This window comes from Suncus etruscus, chromosome 3, assembly GCF_024139225.1.
Source record: "Suncus etruscus isolate mSunEtr1 chromosome 3, mSunEtr1.pri.cur, whole genome shotgun sequence".
In the NCBI taxonomy this organism is placed as follows: domain Eukaryota; kingdom Metazoa; phylum Chordata; class Mammalia; order Eulipotyphla; family Soricidae; genus Suncus; species Suncus etruscus.
Genome location: NC_064850.1, coordinates 6295010 through 6315191, shown reverse-complemented (window position 1 = coordinate 6315191; position 20182 = coordinate 6295010). Strand labels below are relative to the sequence as shown.

General features: G+C 37.9%; 1 protein-coding gene across 2 annotated transcripts in view; it reads right to left on the bottom strand.

Moving 5' to 3' along the window:
- Positions 1 to 20182, bottom strand: part of HIF1A (hypoxia inducible factor 1 subunit alpha) — a 50241-nt gene that overhangs the window by 13507 nt on the left and 16552 nt on the right. For both annotated transcript variants that reach the window (XM_049770352.1, XM_049770354.1), the window contains exons 2-8: positions 13645 to 13835; positions 12747 to 12892; positions 12565 to 12649; positions 9835 to 9947; positions 7739 to 7941; positions 3522 to 3628; positions 575 to 722 (exon numbers count right to left, since the gene is read on the bottom strand). In XM_049770352.1, coding sequence (XP_049626309.1) covers positions 575 to 722; positions 3522 to 3628; positions 7739 to 7941; positions 9835 to 9947; positions 12565 to 12649; positions 12747 to 12892; positions 13645 to 13835 — 993 coding nt within the window. The remainder of the gene's footprint in view (positions 1 to 574; positions 723 to 3521; positions 3629 to 7738; positions 7942 to 9834; positions 9948 to 12564; positions 12650 to 12746; positions 12893 to 13644; positions 13836 to 20182) is intronic.

Below are 20182 nucleotides of genomic sequence, written 5' to 3'. Positions count from 1 at the left end.
CTGAAGATTAGGTGCTATTCTGTGACAGAGCTAGGGAAAAACCCTAATTATTCTAAGGCCAGTATTGGAGATCTACAAAAATGTCACAATTCTGTAGTTAGTAAATGATTATAGCTCATAACTAGAATAAACAGAGACCGAGCGGTAACACAGCAGTAGGGCATTTGCTTTGCATGCAGACAACACAGGACAGACCCCAGTTCAACCCTCGGCATCCCATATGGTCTCCTGAGCCTGACAAGAGCAATTTCTGGGCACAGAGCCAGGAGTAACCCGAGTGCCGCTGATATGACCCAAAAACAAAACAAACAAACGAGAAAAAAAAAACAAAAAACTAGGATAAACAGATGTTATTTTTTCAAGGCTTTAGTTTTAGGTTTTCCCCTGGAGTGAAAGGATGGTTGGTAGATAGGTAACAGTTTTATGACTATGCAACAGGAAACTGAAACCCAAATGAGAATACTAAAAAACCAGTTAGCAATGTGAAAGGGAAATAAAATCCATCTTTCTATAGAAGAACTGGATCTAAAATGAGTTACTACTTGTTTTCCTCAATACGATTTTCCAAACTTACCTCACAACATAATTGACACATACAATGCATTGTGGTTGAGAGTTCTTGGTGTTATATATGACAGTTGCTTGAGTTTCAACCCAAACGTAACCACCTCTTTTCGCAAGCATCCTGTACTGTCCTGTGGTGACTTGTCCTTTAGTAAACACTACAAAGGAAAGGAAAAAGTATTATGCAGAGAAAATAACCAAATTTGAATGGAATGCTTTTCTAATGAAAGTAGCTGAAGTGCATTCTTCTAATTCTCCTAATAAAGTCCTTATTTATCTATCATTATTTTAAATTTTATTTTATGATTTGGGGTCCACATTCGGCAGGACTAAGGTGGTATTTCTGGCTCTGTGCTCAGAGGACCAAATGTAGTGCCCAAAAAGGAACCAGGGTCAGTCACACACCTTAACTGGTGTTTTCTCTCTCTAGTCCCCAATCTTTAATTGAAATGAGAAAAAAGCTAGGACTAAGGTATAATAGTGAATAAAATATTTTAAAACATCTCCAAAGGATCAGGAACAATAAACAGTCCATGAATAATCTTGATTCCAAAGAAATATTAAGAAAACATCACTACTGGCCAGAGCCACAGCACAGCAGGGAGGCCATTTGCCTTGCATACAGCTAACCCAAGTTAGCTTGGGATCCCAAATGGTCCCCAGAGCCTGCCAGGAGTAAGTTTCTGAGTGTAGAGCCAGGAGGAAATCCTGGAGCACCACCAAATGTGGCCCAAACCCAACCCCCCAAAAGCAAGGAAAACATCACTACTTTAATTTTCTTTGACTTTTTTTTTTTAAGACCATGTCCAGAGATGCTCTGGGCATATTCCTGGCTCTACACTCAGAAATCTCCCTGGTGCGTATTGGGGGACTATATGGGATGCTGGGGAAAGAAACTGGGTTACCTGGTACCTGCTATACTATTACTTCAGTCCCTACTCTCATTTAAAAAAATTTTTCGCTATTGTTTCTAGAGAACCAAAGATAGTCCAAACAGCTATGCTAACATATTTAAATATCTAAGTTTTGACAACTTTTATATTATTTTTTATCTGCCAAATTCTGCTCAGGGGGATGCCAGAGGGGTAAGGGACCTTCCCAGAGCAGTCAATCAGGCCACAACATGAGGACTGAGGCTTGTAAAGAAGACATTTAGGCATCTCTATTCACATAAAGAAACCTGTAAAAATTATACAGGTAACTGAGAAATCACAGTTTTATTTGCCATGGGGTCTTTAAATACTACCTATTTGAATAAAACTAAAAGTCATAATCTTATATTAAGGACACTTATTACCATTCCATGGTATTGAGTATCTTTGCATTAACTGAACATTTGGTTTTGAGTGCTTCTACCTGATAAATCACTCTTTTGAATACTTCTGAAATGATGCTGTAATATTCTATGATTCTGAGTATTAAAAGGTCAGGACAGTTTTAAACATTATTAAATTATTTCATTTTAACTGGTATTGGTTTTAGTAAATAAAATATATAGATTTAATGGTCAAGATCCCTTACAGAGATCTTTTAAGATAAGATAGATCTATTAGGATCTATTAAGTCTGGGGGAGTACACCAGCACCAAGAATTGAACTTCTTTCGAGGAAGGTCCTAATGCTGCCCTGGCACTGACTTCCTCCAGGGTGGGTTCATATGCTACTATGACAACTTGGAAATAGCAGCAACTTGCTTTCAGGGTAGGTTTCCCTGCCTCACCACCTAATGGTGAGATGAAACCAGAAGATGCTCCGTGTCACCCTGACTTCAACATAGGATCTGTGAAAATCCAAGATCTCTAGTTAAAGAAGTCTGATTGTGAAAACCATGATTGAAAACTTTTCCTGAGATCACAAAGACTTTGAGGTTAATCAACTTAGTATGCTCAGAGCCTATAGTTGGTCTCATGGCAGGATACTTCATGGATAAGAAAACCCCATTTTCAGGCCAATGTCTTTTCCTTTTTATTTCTCCCAACTTTTGCTGCACCTACGCAAAACAAAACAAAACCAAAAAAGCAACAAAAAAAAAACTAGCCCTTCCTTTTTAATCTTTTAGATAGGGTTTCCTGCCTTTTTATAGAACCCTAGAACACTACTTACTTTATTTTACCTCATTATTTCTGCATTTTCTAAAAAATTGAGAAACAAAAAAGGAGGATGGGGGCAAGGAGCCAAGTGGTCTCAGTTGCAATGGTAGATATTTAAAAAAAAAAAAAAAGGGCAGAACTAAATATCCAAGCCAAAGTCAACAATAGAATTAAAGAGACCCAAAACTATAACAATCTAAACTTAAAATAGGCCTGTTATACTAGCAGGTCAAGGGGCAAAGAGTGGTGGTATAGTATGCATTCTTGGAAACATTGGTGGAAGAAGGTCGACACTGGTGGTGGGAATAGCCGTAATTCACTGTACATCTGAAATCCAACTATGAAGAATTTTGTAAATCACAATGATTTAAAAGAAAAAAAGTCTGGGAGAGCTGGAATGATAGCACAGCAGCTAGGGCCAACCTGGGTTCAATCCCCAACATCCCATCATATGGTCCCCCAAGACTGTCAGGAGTGATTTCTGAGCCCAGAACCCAAATTCCTGAGCAACACCAGGTATGTCCCTAAAACCAAAAACAATAGTCTTTGGAGCTAAAAAGACAGTAGGGGCACTTGCCTTGCATGAAGGTGACCTGCATTTGATCCCCACATGGTCCCCTGGGCCCTGAGAGAAATGACCTCTGAGATTGCTGGGTATGACTCACACTTGGTGGGCCGTGTGGTGGCAGGAATTGAATCAAGGTCAAATGTACACAGCACATATATATGCCTTAATTAACCCTTTAAAATCCCCCCAGCCTCAAGGATGATTAATTGTAAACAAAAAGGTAGCTGTATGACAAAGTAATAAAGACATTTGAAAAAGTTAAATAATTAGAATGTGTACGAGTTCTTTGATTATACTTACTATCATGGTGAGTTTTGGTTAAATGATCAGAGTCCAAAGCATGATAATATTCATATATTGACCTGCCCAAAAGTTCTTCTGGCTCATATCCCATCAATTCAGTAATTCTGTTATGAAAAAAAAAAAAAAGAAAAGAAAGGTAAGGAGAAAAGGCAAGAAAATTGCAACAGGGGCTGGAGCGCTGGTGCTAGCAGTAAAGCATCTGACTTGCCCGCACTAGCCTAGGACGGACCACCATTCGATCCCCTGGCATTCCATATGGTCCCCCAAGCAATTTCTGAGCACACAGCTAGGAGTAACCCGAGTGTCATGTCACCAGGTGTGACCCAAAATCCAAACCAAACCCAAAAAAAAAAAAAAAAAAAAAAAAAAAAGAAGAAAATTATGACAAACTTCCTTTCTCTAAAGCAGGGCTTCTTAAATGCTTTATGGTCCAGAGCATATAAAACGACTTATAAGACATATATTTACTGACAATAAATTTAAAAAAAATCTAAAACAAAATTTTTGCACACTCCCCAACTCCTTCACTTATGATAGCCCATATGGACTCAGGTCATGACACACAGTTTAAAGCAGCTAGGCTCTAACAGTTTCTCAACCAAAAGTGATGTGGCCTCCTTTGCCATCCAAGATGTTCCAAGGGGCCACAGTTATGAGAATAGGTGGTTAACCAGCAGAACAGGGGTGCCACAGAAAATAAATGTCAGAAAAGGGCCACCGTCAGAAAAGGTTGGGTAATACTAATTATTATAATGGAAAAGTAAATTTAACTTTTTATGAAAATTTCAGGTTATACCTGTGATGTGCTCAGGCAAACCAGGCAATAGAAGTGACTGAACTGGGATCAGCCAAATGCAAGAGGCTCAACCTTTGTGTTCCCTTCAGCCCAAAAAGTGGCATTTTAAAAATAAAGAGTATTAGGGACAAGAGAGACAGTATAGTAGACATGGTGCTTGATTTATACATAGTTCAATTCCCAATGCCCTATAATACCCTTTCAACAGTGATTCTTAAGAGCAGAGTCAGAAGTAAGTCCTGAGAATTTATTTTGGGGCCACAACAGGTGGCCCCCAAGTCCCAAAATAAATATAGAGTATTCATTATTTTTTGCTTAGACTAAATTTATATCTTATTTTCAGTGATTTTGTAGTTACTAAATGCAGTACCATACATTTCTTAAGACCTCTGGGTTCATTCTCTCATCCTTTTATCTCCGTTACCCAAAACAAATCAAGATCAGATTTCTACACAAAGGAATATTCCTAAATACATTAACACTAGGGGGCAGCATTGTAAAAGAAATTACTGTTAAAATGAAATTTTTTTTTCCTTTAAAGAACAAACTCAACAGTGCCTGGCTAATCTTTTTTTTTTTTTTTTTTTTTTTTTGGTTTTTAGTTTTTGGGCCACACCCAGTGACACTCAAGGGTTACTCCTGGCTATATGCTAAGAAATCACTCCTGGCTTGAACTATCAGGGACATGGGGGAATCGAACAATGGTCCATCCTAGGCCAGCCGCTGCAAGGCAATGTCTTACTGCTACGGCACCACTCTGGCCCCATAATCTTATGGTCAATACTACACACTATGGAAATACAGTGATGGAAATATACTGATGGAATTTGCTATATTATGGGTGAGTTATTAAAATCGGCTTTCCTTATATTCTTGGCTTAGGGGCAAAGATTTTTGAGCACCTTATTCAGTATACTATCTCTCTAGCCCCAATAATATTATATTAAAATTAAGCATATATAAAGCAGGATTAAATTTATTTACTTGTTTATTTAGTGTTTGGGCCACATCCAGCAGCACTCTGGGCTTAATTCTGGTTCTGTCTGTGGTCAAGCATTACTCCTGGCTGTGTTTTCCATATGCGGTACAGAGGATCAAACTGGGGTCCACAGCATGCTAGACAAGTGCCATTAACCCTTTACTAGCTCTCCAGTCCTGAAGTCAAGATTATTTAGATACTCAGCAAACCAGGTTTTACTAATCTGGCTATAGAATCTTTAACTATGCCTGCCTTGTGGGAAAATAAAATAGGTCAAATAAAAGTAGGTCAAACAACAAACTTATGCTATTTGTAGCATAAGTGCTAGTGAGAGATATGTACAAGAAACAGTGTAATTTCTTGAGGGGACTAAAAAATTCCCTAAACTAGAGGAAAAGCAGAAAGAACTAGTGTGCACGCCTTGTGTGCAGGAAGCCCAGGTTTAATCCTTAATACTACTACACCGCCATGAGTTATTTGTAAGGATTTGCCCCTAAACTAAGGCTGGATAGTACGAGTAAAGGTATGCTCTTGGGTTTTACTGTATAGGGGCCACATCACAAACATACATGCTTTTCTGTATAAAATGTCCCAATTTTACTACATAGGCATCTCAATTATTCAAATATACCCATTGTTTTAATAGCCTCATCTTTAAGTTGTTTGCTTATTTTTCTGGGTCAAGATGAGAGGAACCAAATGAAGAGTGGCATATTATTTTCACATCAGAAAACCCACTTTCTAGAAAGCTAGGTGACAGATTAAAATTGGCACAAATCTGTTGGCAGAGGGAGCTAGAGATATAAGAGTGTTTGCACATTGCCAACCTGAATTCAAAACTTAGCATCCCATATGATTCCCCTAATACTGCCAGGAATAATTCCTAAGTTCAGGGCTATCTGTTGGTAGAGGAACAGTTTAAGATGGCAACACTTTAAGCCAAATGTAATAGTAAGATGATGAACTTAAGGCAGAAATGAAAGGACGGGAAGGGATTAGTTCAAGAAACCTATGTAGACAGAAATTCTGTAAGATTTAGAAACTAGCTGAGTGAAGATAAGATAAATGAAGGAGGCCTTCTGAATTATTACTGGAATTCTGTGTCGATAGGGGATTTTTACTCATGACAAGAACTGGAAGAGGGAAAGTCTCTTCAGTTTTAAAGACAGTGCATTGATTGGGAATAGTTAGTGGTGCAGTTCAGAAACAGAAATATCGGGGTCAGAGTGATAGATAGTACAGGATGTAGGGTGCTTGTCTTGCATGCAGCAAGACCCGAATTTGATCCCCAGCATGCCAAACGGTCTCCTGAGCAACAACAGGAATGATCACTAAGTGTAGAGCCAGGAGACAGCCTTGAGCAAAGCCAGTTGTGGGCCCCCTCACCGAAAAAAGAAAACAAAATATTTTATAATATAGAAGTCTACCTAGATAAAATATTAAACTGGCAATTAAATAGTTAAGAAATATAAATTGAGAAATGGCAATAAGAATTGTGAGCAAAGATGAAGATGCCCACAGAAAATGTCTGAGAAGATGGATGAGATGACCAAAGGTGTTTCTAGTTAATAATCAAAGCAAACAAAGGTTCTCCAACTGATGTCTTTGAAAGATATATTATCTTTTTTCTCCCTTAAGTAGTAGGGCCCAAAAAGAAAATAATGGCACCCTTAGCCTTTTGTATATGTGTATATTTATGTGTGGCCTTTTGGGGAGGGGCCATATCTGAAGGTGCAGGAACCCCAAGATTATAGGGATAAATTTTAGGCCTCTTTGCATGCACTATATGTGCTCAATCCATTAAGCCAACTCGAGTCTAAAACGCTTCATACCTTTTAAAAACTTTTTCTATTATTGTTGCAGCTATGATAGCTTTATAAGGGGCCAAGAAGTAAGCCTGGTAGTGTTCAGGATTTACTGCAGGTGGGCTAGGGGAAACAGGAGGTGCTAAAGACCAAAGCCCAGTCAGCTACAGGCACCCTACCTGCTATACTATCTCCCCAACATTCTAAGACAATATAGTAACATATGTATTATGTTTTGGTTATATGTTAACACACATATTATGTTTTGTTACAATATGTCAACATATATATTCTGTTTTGGTAATATATTATATTATGACTTTGATGTAGTCACAACTCTCCAACTCCAAAATGCCTAATATATCATACCTATCCACAAGACTTTACCATATCCTCTTAATTACCTTTGTATACTACCTTGTTGAGTAAGTCTTCAGCATATATGTGTACAATAAATGTGGCTGGCTTCATCTACTTACTTCATCTAATATTAATAAATTTTAGAATATAACATCTGATTTAACTTATTAGAGGAAAGTACATAATCTTTACTAAAATGAACAGTAAAGAAAATGCTTAACTAAAATATTAAGTTGAGCTTTTAATAGAAAAGTATGAACTTTTTAATATTTACCTTTCATCACAATAAGAAAATTTCATATCCAGGCTGTGACGACTGAGAAAAGTCTTGCTGTCTAAAGGAATCTCAATATTTGATGGATGAGGAATAGGTTCACAAATCAGCACCAAACACGTCATGGGTGGTTTTTTATACCCACACTGAGACTGGTTGTTATTGGTATCATACACATGAATATGGCCTGTGCAATGTAGTACCTGTGTATGAAGAAAACAAAGCTATTTTTAATATATAATGTTGGGGGTAAATCAAGTATACAGACAAATAAACTTGAGTCTTGACATGACAAGTAAACACTGGTACAATTTGTCATCATTATGCTTTGACTGCATTTTTGAAAATCGCTCAGTGACACCACCTTAGGGCTCCACAGATTCTTTGGCAATGATTTCTGATTCCGCTTCTATAGAAACAATATGAAAACTGCTAAAAACAACTCAGAATTGATTTTCCTTAGAGAAGCTTAAACCAAATTTTTTTTTTTTTTTTTTTGGTTTTTGGTTTTTGGGCCACACCCTGTGAGGCTCAGGGGTTACTCCTGGCTATGCGCTCAGAAGTTGCTCCTGGCTTCTTGGGGGACCATATGGGACGCCAGGGGATCAAACCGCGGTCCGTCCTAGGCTAGCGCAGGCAAGGCAGGCACCTTACCTCCAGCGCCACCGCCCAGCCCTTAAACCAATTTTTAATCCCTTTCTGAGAACAAGTGATTTCACCTCTTCACATCTTTCCCAAGAACAGAAAACATTCATCTTTGGAAAAGATATTTTGTACACCTAAATTCACTATAGTGCTCTGGAAACAAACCAAGAACCCAGAAAAGATGAGTAGATAGGAATTGTAGTATAGATACACACTAGAATATTACTCTGCTACAAGATGAAATCATGCAGTTCAGTGCAAAGTGCATGGAACTGAAGAATGGTTATCAAGTGAAATAAGTCAAAGGGAGAGGGACAAACACCAAATGATCTCTCATCTGTGGGAGTATAAAAAAATTAGTACATAGAGGCTCAAAATAACCAATGATATAAAGAACCAACTCTGAAAATCTAGCTAATGAATGGGTCTGTCAAGTGGGAGGGTGGGGACGGTGGTGAGAGGGGACCTAAAGGCAGTGGTAGAAGGATGCTAATATAATACTCTCTCTGGGAGTAAGTGTAAAATAGAAACAATAGTATTCCTGAAACACTTAACAATATTGTATGTGACAGTGCCTAAAAAAATTTCCTTCATACCTAAGCTAATTTTTCATTTACTTGGTTATTGTAACTGGTTGAAGGCTATATTTCACTCAGAGGACTGTGTTTCAATACTGAATTTTAAAAACTGACTAATAATGAACAGAACCTGCCAGGAGTAATTTCTGATCACAGAGTCAGAAGTATCCCCTGAGCACTGCCGACTGTGGCTCCAAAACAAAAATAAATAATCATTTTTAAAAAGATTCAAATATTGTGCTTGCTCTTCTGTGTTTTCCCTTGAACATTTGTTTTTTTGTTTTGTTTTTGGCCGACACCTGGGTGACGTGACACTCAGAGGTTACTCCTGGCTATGCGCTCAGAAATCGCTCCTGGCTTGGGGACCATGTGGGAAGCCAGGGGATCGAACTGTGGTCCATCCTAATTTAGCGCAGGCAAGACAGATAGATGCCTTACGCCCAGTGCCACTGCTCCAGCCCCACCCTGGAACTATCTTGCTTGTGTTCTCTTGAACAGTTCCCCTCTTTCTCTGTTCACATTTTTCTAAGCAAGTTTTTTTGTTCAACATAAACTACTGTGCTTCTCTCCTCCCTCTCCCTAACAACATACACATACATACACACACACACACACACACACACACACACACACACACACACACACACACACACACACGACGGCTAACAAAGCTAGTTTGATGACCACAATGTCAAAACTCAACTTAAGTTCTTGCCTCAGACTGGCATACTGTTTTGGATGCTAAAGGTGCAAAAGCTTTAAGGAGCCATTGTAAATTTTCTTTCAATATTCTAATACTAGCTTAATATTATAAATGACAGGATGCATAAAATATCAATATATTAGATCTATCATTAAATTATTCTTAGTTACCTTCCATGTTGCCGACTTTATGTTCATAGTCCTCCCTCGGCTAGTTAGGGTACACTTCATTCTCAGAAAAAAACTTCTCTGTGTGTTTTGCTCCTTACCCTTTTTCACCGGGCCTAAAAAAAGTATGAACAACGTTAAAAACAGAATAAAACATATAAATTAATTACAGTAAGCAGGTCAATTCTTAGTCTCTAGATGTTATTAAACATCATACTCTCTACAGATATTTTCAAAGGCTTTAATTCATCTCAGTCAGAAAGGAATCATGACTCTATAGTGATCCTGAGTTACAAAAGAAAAATCATTATTATTTTTCTGGGGCAACAGACTGCCTCTGACTGGGAAAATAGTTAATCACTTTACATTCAAAGTGTTAGACTTTGTCAAATTACCAAAAATATAAATATGTCAGCATGAGAATCATTGGGAATGGCCCTGAATCCCCTAGGAATTGCTGCAGGTACTTAGCAAAACAACCAACTAACAAACCAAACACAAACATAACACGGTATCAATTTAACCTAAACCCAACTTTAATCTCTGGCAATGAACATATGGTCCCTCAGGCACTGCCAGAAGTGAACCCTGAGGGCAACCCTAAAAACACTTCAGAACCCTCGCCCAAAGTACTACATTTTCAGTCCATCAAAAGTTAGTTGGTAATGATAATTTTAAATAATCTTTTTAGAATTTAAATGAGACCAAGGTAATATGTAAAACACACAACGGCTCATATTATATTCCTACAGTGTGATATACAACAGTAGTTCCACTTTTCTGAAAGCAAAAATCTACCTTTTTCTCCAAGAAAACAAAGAAACTTAATAACACAGCTTAAAAATTATGCATTCATCTGCTTTAACATGTAGTTAGAAAACATTTGAACTATATCAAGTAGGTAATATCTGACTTAGAATAATATATTTAACATCGTTACTAAATCTAACTATGAATCATGACTTTCTAATATCCATGTATTTATAATTAAGCCCAAGGGAAGAACTTAATAGGTAATCAAACTTGAAAGCCTCAACACAAGGAATCATATTAAAATTTATTGAAGACACAGATTCTGGGTCATTGTACTTATGCCACTTTTATACATATTAATAAATCTGAACTTGTTCTCTATGTTCAAGAATAACACACTACTTAAATATTTAAAAAGCAGAGGCTGGGACAGGAGAAGTTACTCAAAGGCTTGAAAATAGCATTGCATATAAGAAACCTGGGCTCAATCCTCTGCACTAAATATTCCCCTCAATAGCAAATGGGGGGAGAACCAAAAGTAAGACAACAATAAGAACAGCAATGAAAACAGTAAGAAGAATCAGCAATAAGAACAACAATAAAAAAACAGTAAAGGCTTGCTCTTGAAGCCCATGTTCGCCCTTGCATACATATCTCACTTGTTTGCTCAGTTTCTTTGCTTGCTTACTTGCTCTTTTATGCTTCTTTTCTCTCTTGAACATGCATTTCCTTCCTTCTCACCACCCTCCTGAGTCTTTCTAACTTTCGTTCAATAAAAACTGTCTTGCTTCAGAAAAACAACACTAAAACAAAAAAAAGCAAAACATTCTACTAACAAAAGGGAAAATGGCAGTAAATGTGGTGAGAGTTAGCCAATATAAAATGAGTTCCCAAGAAGTAAGTCTATCTCTGTTTCACCTACACTGTACTAGCACATTACTCTGGAACGCTATGTCTCAAAGAACTTCATAGGGTTACAGTGGGCAATAAAGGAGTTAAACATTTTTACTAAAGCAAAGAACCATGGGCCAGAGATATGGTTCAGACAGGACATTTGTATCTGTGAGACCCAAGTTTTGATCCCTGGCCATAACACACATACAAAAATCTCCAAAACCTATCAGAGAAGACTATTGGCAGAGAGTAATCTCTCAACAGAGTTAACTATATATGTGGAAAAGAAAAATAAAGTCAAAACTATTGTAAAAGTACTATAAACATGGGTTGTGGAGAACGTAGAAATGTATACATTTTAAGGGAAAAGGTTTAGGTCACACCTGTCAAGTGCTCAGGAATCATTCCTGCCAGAGATCAGGGGGACCATGGGATGCTAAGGATCAATCCTGGCCCACCACATGCCAGGCAAGCATGCTGCTCACTGCAGTATCTCTCCAGCTTCCTAAACATGTACATATTCTTTAAAATGACAGGCGAGTGACAGTACAGCGGATAGGGCATTTTGCCTTGCATGAGGCCAATCCGGGTTCGATCTCTGGCATCCCATATGGTCCCCGAGTCTACCAGGAGTAACCCGAGTGCAGAGCCAGGAATAACCCAAGCATTGCCGAGTGTAGCCCCAAACAAACAAGTTAACTGAACATAACCATAGAGCATGATAACCAATTTCCAATGTAGTAAAACCTTCACTCAGTGAGAAAGTACACAGATTAGGAAAAAATGCTTTATATTTTCTAAAATAACCATAGAGGTACTTTTCAACAAATCTTGAGATATACTCAATATATTTAACAGTCATTTCAAAGTCAGAAGTCTTATCAGGTCCTTTTTAATTGTTGTTAATGAGGGGAGAGCCACTAATACCTTACAATCTCACTACTTTCAAGTAATGACTACTCTGATATGGCAAATAAGCAGTGAATCCCTCTTGCATTAAAGTTGTAAGACATTTTAAAAGATTGGTATCACTATCAGATACAGTAAAAGCAACTGTCACATTAAGTCAAAAATACTTCCTCTCACCATTTCTGTGTGTAAGCATTTCTCTCATTTCCTCATGGTCACATGGATGAGTAAAGTCAAATACACTGTGTCCAGTTAGTTCAAACTGAAAGAACATTTAAAAAGAATTAGATCTATATAAAAAAAACAAAAAACAAAAAACAAAAATGTACAGAAAATATCTTACTAGGTAGGCATTTTACCTGAGTTAATCCCATGTACTTGTTCACATTATCAGAAATATAAATCATGTCACCATCATCTGTGAGAACCATTACAAAACCATCCAAAGCTTTCAAATAAAAACAATTCATCTGTGCCTTCATTTCATCTTCAATATCCAAATCACCTAAAATTAACAAAGAAAACGGTTAAAAATGTATACTTTAAAAAGCAATAGAACCGGAGTATGGAGAAATAGTATAGTGGGTAGAACATTTGCCTTGCACCAAGCTGACTGAGTCTGATTTGTGAGCCCCACCAGGAATAAGTCCAAAGTGCAGAGCCAGGAGTAACTCCTGAGAATCGCTAGGTATAGTTTAAAAAACAAAACAAAACAAAACAAAAAAAAAAAAACAAACTGGGCCAGAGTAATGGCTTGGCATGTGATCGGCCTAGGACTGATCCCTGACACCCCGTCTGGTCCCTGGATCCCTGTCAGGAATGATCTGTAAACATTGAGCCAGGAATAGCCCTGCTCACTGCTGGGTATGGCCCCAACTCCCCTCAAAATAGTAATACTATGATTTTATTTTATTTAATATATACAGCATCTTTCTCTATTGTTTCCTTGCTTTATTAATACTGAATTGTAAAGACCAGAAAAATAAAACCTGCCGGCTGCTTTCATGATGATTTAATGTTAAGAGCAATGAAAACCACAAAAAAGACAAAAAGAGGTCATGCTATTAAAAAGGAGGCAGATAGGTAGCTACACCTAGATAGGTGGGGCAGGAGAAAAGTCTAATAAAAATCCAGATTAAAACATTAAACGCAGGCAATAAAAAGGAATGAGAAGTATGACCACCTTCTGGAAAAAATAACTCAATTACTTCTAATTTCTAATTTGCAGGTCTGTTGCACCCTTCTTAAATCACTCACCAGCATCCAGAAGTTTCCTCACACGTAAATAGCTGATGGTAAGCCTCATAACAGAAGCTTTATCAAGGTGTGAGCTCACGTTATGGGGAAGTGGCAACTGATGAGCAAGTTCGTAAAAAACTTCAGATTCTTTACTTCGACGAGATCTGGCAGCATCTCTAGACTTTTCTTTTCGACGTTCAGAACTTATCCTATTTAACAGAAAAGAAGAAAGGTGGGAAAAGGTTATTTGTCTAAAAAAAGTCTGTCTTTGGTTGATTCATTTACATTTTCTGCTTGACAAAGATTAGAAGTCGTACTTAAATCATACTGAAACCTCAATACATTTCCTCCCGCTTCAAAACATTTTTAATAAAGAGCAGCTGTATATATTTTTGGATTATTGATAGGAACTATTTCTTTCTCTTACACACACACACACACACACAGAAGGAACCTAACACACACTTTGGATTATTGAAGACAGGAACTATCTCTTGAGAGAGAGAGAGAGAGAGAGAGAGAGAGAGAGAGAGAGAGAGAGAGAGAGAGAGAGAGAGAGAGGAGCGGAGAGAGGGAGGGAGGGAGGGAGGGGGAGAGCGAGAGAGAGAGAGAGAGAGAGAGAGAGAGAGAGAGAGAGAGAGAGAGAGAGAGAAGTTACTAACACACACCTGAATCAGATGTTTCTTTCCTAATGTTACATTGGATAGTTCTGTTAGCCAGAATCTTAAAAATCCCATCTGTATATCTAAAGCTGCACTTTCAATTCAAAGATAGTCTCCCCTTCAAAAAACTAATAAAATCAAAAGTAGTCTCAATATAGCAAATAGAAATTAAGCACAAAGAACAGTAATGGCTAAAAACTTTTTTTACATTAATTTCTTTTGACTCCACTAATTTCCCAGCATTTACCAAATGAGTAATCACCTTTGGGAATCTATATTAGCAGCTAAAGTAAGCTGAAGTCTTCAGGTTATTTACTCCCTTAGCAACTTCTATTTACTGTCATAACAAGTACTCAAAATAAAGAGATACAGAATACAGATCTAGTATGATACCAAGAATTTGAAAGAACAAGTTAGCAAGATTATGAGTCTCATGGGGCCGGAGTGACAGCACAGCGGTAGGATGTTTGCCTTACACGTGGCTGGCCTGAGATTGAGCTGGGCTGGATCCCTGGCGTCCCATATGGTCCCCATATGGCAGAGCCAGGCGTAACCATTGAGCACTGCTACCGGGTGTGACCCAAAAACCTAACACCCTCCCACAAAAAAAAAAAAAAAAAAAAATACCCAGCATATAAAGAGCTTCCTGCAGCTGACTCGAGTTTGATCCCTGACACCGCATACAGTTCCCAAACTTGACCAAGAGTGGTCCCGAGTGCAAAACCAGGAGTAAGCCCTGAGCACCAACAGTGTGCACCCAAAACAAAACAAACAACAAAAAGTAATAGATTATTGGGATGAAGAGAAGCAAAACAGTAAGTTTTAGGGGCTGTAGTAAGAGTATAGTGGGTAGGGCATGTGTCTTGCATGCAGCCAACACTAATCCCTGGCATCCCATATGGCCCTTCAAGTACCACCAAGAGTAATTACTGAGTAACCCCTGAGCACTCCTGGGGTGGCCCCCAAACAAACAAACGAACAAAACCAGTAGTTTCTGAATGAAAGCACAAATTCTTAAACGATTCCCACAGAATAGTAATGCACTTTTGGATAATCATAGATAATAGCGAAACATGATAGAAGGGGGCCGGAGTGATAGCAGAATGGTAGGGAGTTTGCCCTGCATGTGGACAACCCGGGACAGATCCAAGTTCGATCCCCAAACTCAATCTGATGCCCCAAGCCTTCCTGGAGCGGTTGCACTACTAGGTGTGGCCCAAACCCCCCAAAAGAAGATCAACAGAGGTGTCGATATAATTATTATCTTTTGTCGCTGTTGCAGGGCTGGGTGTCACACTCCATAGAAGACAGTACTGGGCATCAAACCCGGGCCCTGTGCATGCTGTATCACTGTACTACTTGTTCCACTGAGGTGCATCCCTGAGCCCTTAGCAATGATAAGCACTTAAGAAAATATTCCAAAGCACCTAGTCCAAAAGGTGTCACATATCAAGAGTTGATCTCTTTTGCTTAACTGACAAGCAGCTTTATTTATCTTGACCCAAGGTTCAATCTGGTTCTGATATCAGCTTTTTTAAACAGGTAGTTTATGAAACTCATTATGTGAGTAATACTGTATACTTCTAACTTCTCTCACAATTACCTATAAAAAAAGTTAAGTGCTATCCCTATTTTACTGAACGTCATTCACTACGCAATAAAAGGATTTGAATGCAAATGACTTTTGCCTGATTTTTGCAACTTGAGCGTTTGACCTTCCTAATGAAAAATGCTACTTCTGTCAGTACTCAGCTGTATTTCTGTTCCCCCTCATTCACAGTAGTGCTCAGTCTCTAGGCTACTCTGGTTATGTGTTCAGGCCTGGTGATATGGTGTTGCTCAGATCACTGGCAGAATTGGAGCCACCAGAGCCACACTTGCCCAAGGGACAATTTGGTGACAACTCTGGATCCCATAAATGTGAGAAGTGTGTTCCAACCTTCTGAGTTATCGTACTGGCCCTTTATTATTTCACCAAATTCTTATTATATCCCATTAACTATTCTTCACCTCAAAGATTCTCTTCCAATGATAAGCACACCTAAAAGCCTCGTTTTCATGGATTCTCAAGCATCCTTCTGTTACATGAATATAAATACCTGTACAGTGACAAGTGTTACCATTTCTGCACTTAAATGTGTAAGCCTGTTTAACTTTTATACTTAAAAGAACATTTATTTTAAAAGCTGAACATTAACAAAACATTTCAATTCACTAACTCATATCCATATTAACTTAAGTGACCTTTAAAGAATGCTATTAAATACTACTGAACTTGAAACTATTTATGTATTTGAACAAGAATTTTCTCAATGCTCTATATAGCATGTCCTGAATTTAACACTTTCATTGTAATGTAGAAACTACAAAATCTAAGTCCAATGTTGAACAAAACCACATTTGATAACATAATTTCTTTGTAACTGTTTCATTTAAAGTTGCAATTTCCAAGAGCCAACTATGTATACAATCCCCCCCCTCCCTTTTTGGTTTTGGGGCCACATCCGACTGTGCTCAGTGTTTACTCCTTGCTCTCTACTTAGAAATTGCTCCTGGCAGGCTCAGGACCATACGGGACACTGGGAATCGAACCCAGGTCCATCCAGGGTCAGCCACGTGCTACCACTGTGCTATCATTCCGGCCCCATATGGGTACAATTTGTTTAAAGTATAAGCAGTTGCTACCATGTAAGTACAACATCAACAGTTCATAAATTTGACTTTTATATGCCTTATAACTGTGTCGTTTGAGCTTGTAAATAAATAAATAAATGTAAATAAAATGTATAACCAATATTTAAAAAGATCTCTCTCATGTGCATGCACACAGCATGAGTTCTTTGAGATAGAGGGGATTATCTAGTGTGTCCTGTAGGCCTTATTGTGGCAGAAAGTTTCCCTCGTGAATTGGCTAGTGAGAAGCATGGGGGAATTAATTGTTTCAACTGAAAGTATTTTTTAATTGATCAATAATCTCAAAATAAGTCTGAATACCACTTCAAGTGCTACAACTGGCCAGTCAACTATCCCTTCTCTCTTGATCTAGTCAAATCTAAGCTGCCAACATTTGGTGAAAATTTCAAATGCTTTTATAACAGGTTATGTACTTTTAAGGCTACCTGATCAAATCAAGCATGAGCCCTAAGTATCTCTTTACTTTTAGAATTACTTGTATTGTCAAGAATAAGGTCAAGATTGTTTAGGTTTTCATAACTAAATGTTAAGACAAACTCCCCAAGAAGTTGAGCTTTAACAAAACATTTAATAGGGAAAAATAACATTTAAACTAATTTAGACTTGGTGAATAAGAATTTGAACACTGGCCAAAGTGATATGCAGTGGGTAGAGCATTTGTTTTCCATGAGGCACAACTAGGTTAATCCCTAGCACCTCAAATGGTTCCTAGTATGGCCAGAAATGATCTTTGTGAGCAGTGTGTGAGCTCAAAACAAAAGATTTTGAAAATAAGTCACCATTTTGAAAGGAATAATAAGATATAATATTAATCTAATAATATTAATATAATAAATAATATGACTTAAGAACTTTTTCGTTGGGCTTGTTTGTTTTGGGGTCACACCGAGGATGCTCGGGTTACTCTTGGCTTTGCAAAAAAATTACTAGTAGTGCTTAGCATATATAGGACGTTGAGGTTGAACTCCAGTCAGCAGTATACACGGCATATGGCCTCCTGTTATATTATCACTCTGATCCTACTTAAGAACTTTGAAGAATGATACTTGGATCAAATGGGGCAGGAGAAGGGGTGAAATCCAGGGAAAGCAAGAGCTTTGACCCTTGTACTATCTTTCCAGTCTCTAGGATTACACAGAAATAAATTCTCATATGCAGGAATGAGGTTTGATCCCCAGTACCATGTTGGTTCATTGAACACTACTCAGGATCAATTCTGTGCCCCTGCCCCAAAGAGAGCAAAAACCCAACACCACCAGGAGTGGCCCATAATAGAAAAATTATCTGGGCCCGGAGAGAATAGCACAGCGGCATTTGCCTTGCAAGCAGCTGATCCAGGACCAAAGGTGTTTGGTTCGAATCCCAGTGTCCCATAGGGTCCCCCGTGCCTGCCAGGAGCTATTTCTGAGCAGACAGCCAGAGCAATGCTGGGTGTGGCCCAAAAACCAAAAAAAAAAAAAAAAAAAAAAAGAGAGAAAAGAAAAATTATCTGTATCATCTGTTTTTTACAGTCTACTGAGATGATATGGTAATATATACTAGAAGAAAGTTGACAGGATTTTTTCTTGCAGATAGTCACTCTTTCTCTAAATGACCAATTCCCTCTATGTTTTTTTAATCAGGTATAAATTGAATGATGTTTTGTTAATAACATAAGATGCTACCTAACTGCTAAATCTAGTGGTTTAGGACAGCATTTCTCAAGCAAGAGTGTCATATGGTCCTGATGGATACTCGAGATATTCCAAGGAAGCCACAGATGAAACTGTGTAGATGGCTGGTGGGGGGGTTGGTACGACATCAGACATATGATAATTATGTAAATACATGTTAATATGATAATTATATGTTACTTAACCAGAAACCTGGTTAGATAGCTTCCAAAGAATATACAATATATATAATTTGTAATATAATTACAAATTACACAATTATATATAATTACAAATTATACAATAAATAATACAATTAACATGACAGAGCCCACACCCAAACTTAAATTTTTTTTCTCTAGATTTCCAACTATTCAACACTATGATTATACTATTTTGCCAAAACATACAAAATGGGTATTAGCAAGTCTGGGTCACTGAATTAAAGTTAAGTTTTGGGATTCTGAGAAAAGTGCTTGCTTTCATGTACATTTCCAGCATAGGTGCAATCACTGACACCAGAGCCAAGACCCTGAGCACAGCCAGGTCTGAAAAAAAAAAAAAAAAAAAAAAACCCACCAAAATATGCCTATTTCAAATCTGAAAATCTACAAGACAATTGTAAAGACTGGATTAGAATTTATAACTTGATCCTAAACTATCTGGAGAGAGAGCTTCACTGTCAGACTCTTTCCTTGAACTAGCTTGTAGGTCCAAATTCAGTCATGGACGGTAAAGATAGTAGAGGTGGCAAGATGCCCGCTTTGTGGAAAACACAAAACAATCATGGAAAACCTGATGTGATCTCTAGCACAAGTGTTCTCCCCCAAGTATCACCGGGATTGATCCCTGAGCACAACTGAGTACGTATGGGCCAAACAACAAAACACAAATTGAGGTCACTAAAAATTTTAAAGTTGCATTATTTTAGAAATATCATAAAGGACAAAGCATATCAGAGATCATTCAGGGGTCTCAAACTCAATTTACCTGGGGGCCACAGGAGGCAAAGTTGGGGTGATCCTTGAGTGCAGAGTCAGTAGTAAGCCTTGAACATTGGGAGGTGTAACCCAAACAACTAAAACAAAACAAAACAAAACAAAAAAAGATTCCTCTAGGGCAGGGCCACAAAATGTTGTACAGAGGGCCAAAAATGGCTCGAGGGCCGAGAGTTTGAGACCCCTGACTAAATGGTCCTTATGTATACAAAATCCTGTTACAATGCCTTCTACATTAAAATCCTGTTACAATGCCTTCTACATTTCTTAGTGCATTTATTTATGAAAAGAAGGCAAATAGCAAGTCCTTAAATAATGTAATTTTATTCAACACTGTTCACTATAATAGCAATGAATAAAACACAATCTTGATCAGGGCAATTTTTCCCCTTACATCCAAGAGGTGTGCACTCTGGATTTACTAGTATGCCTCAATCATTCTAGTTTGAATGAATAATTATTGATATGTTGGTATTTCTGTGTGTGCCTTGAGATGAAAAACCATCCTGTTCACAATTTTCCACATTGAGTTCTGAGGTTGGATTAGGTT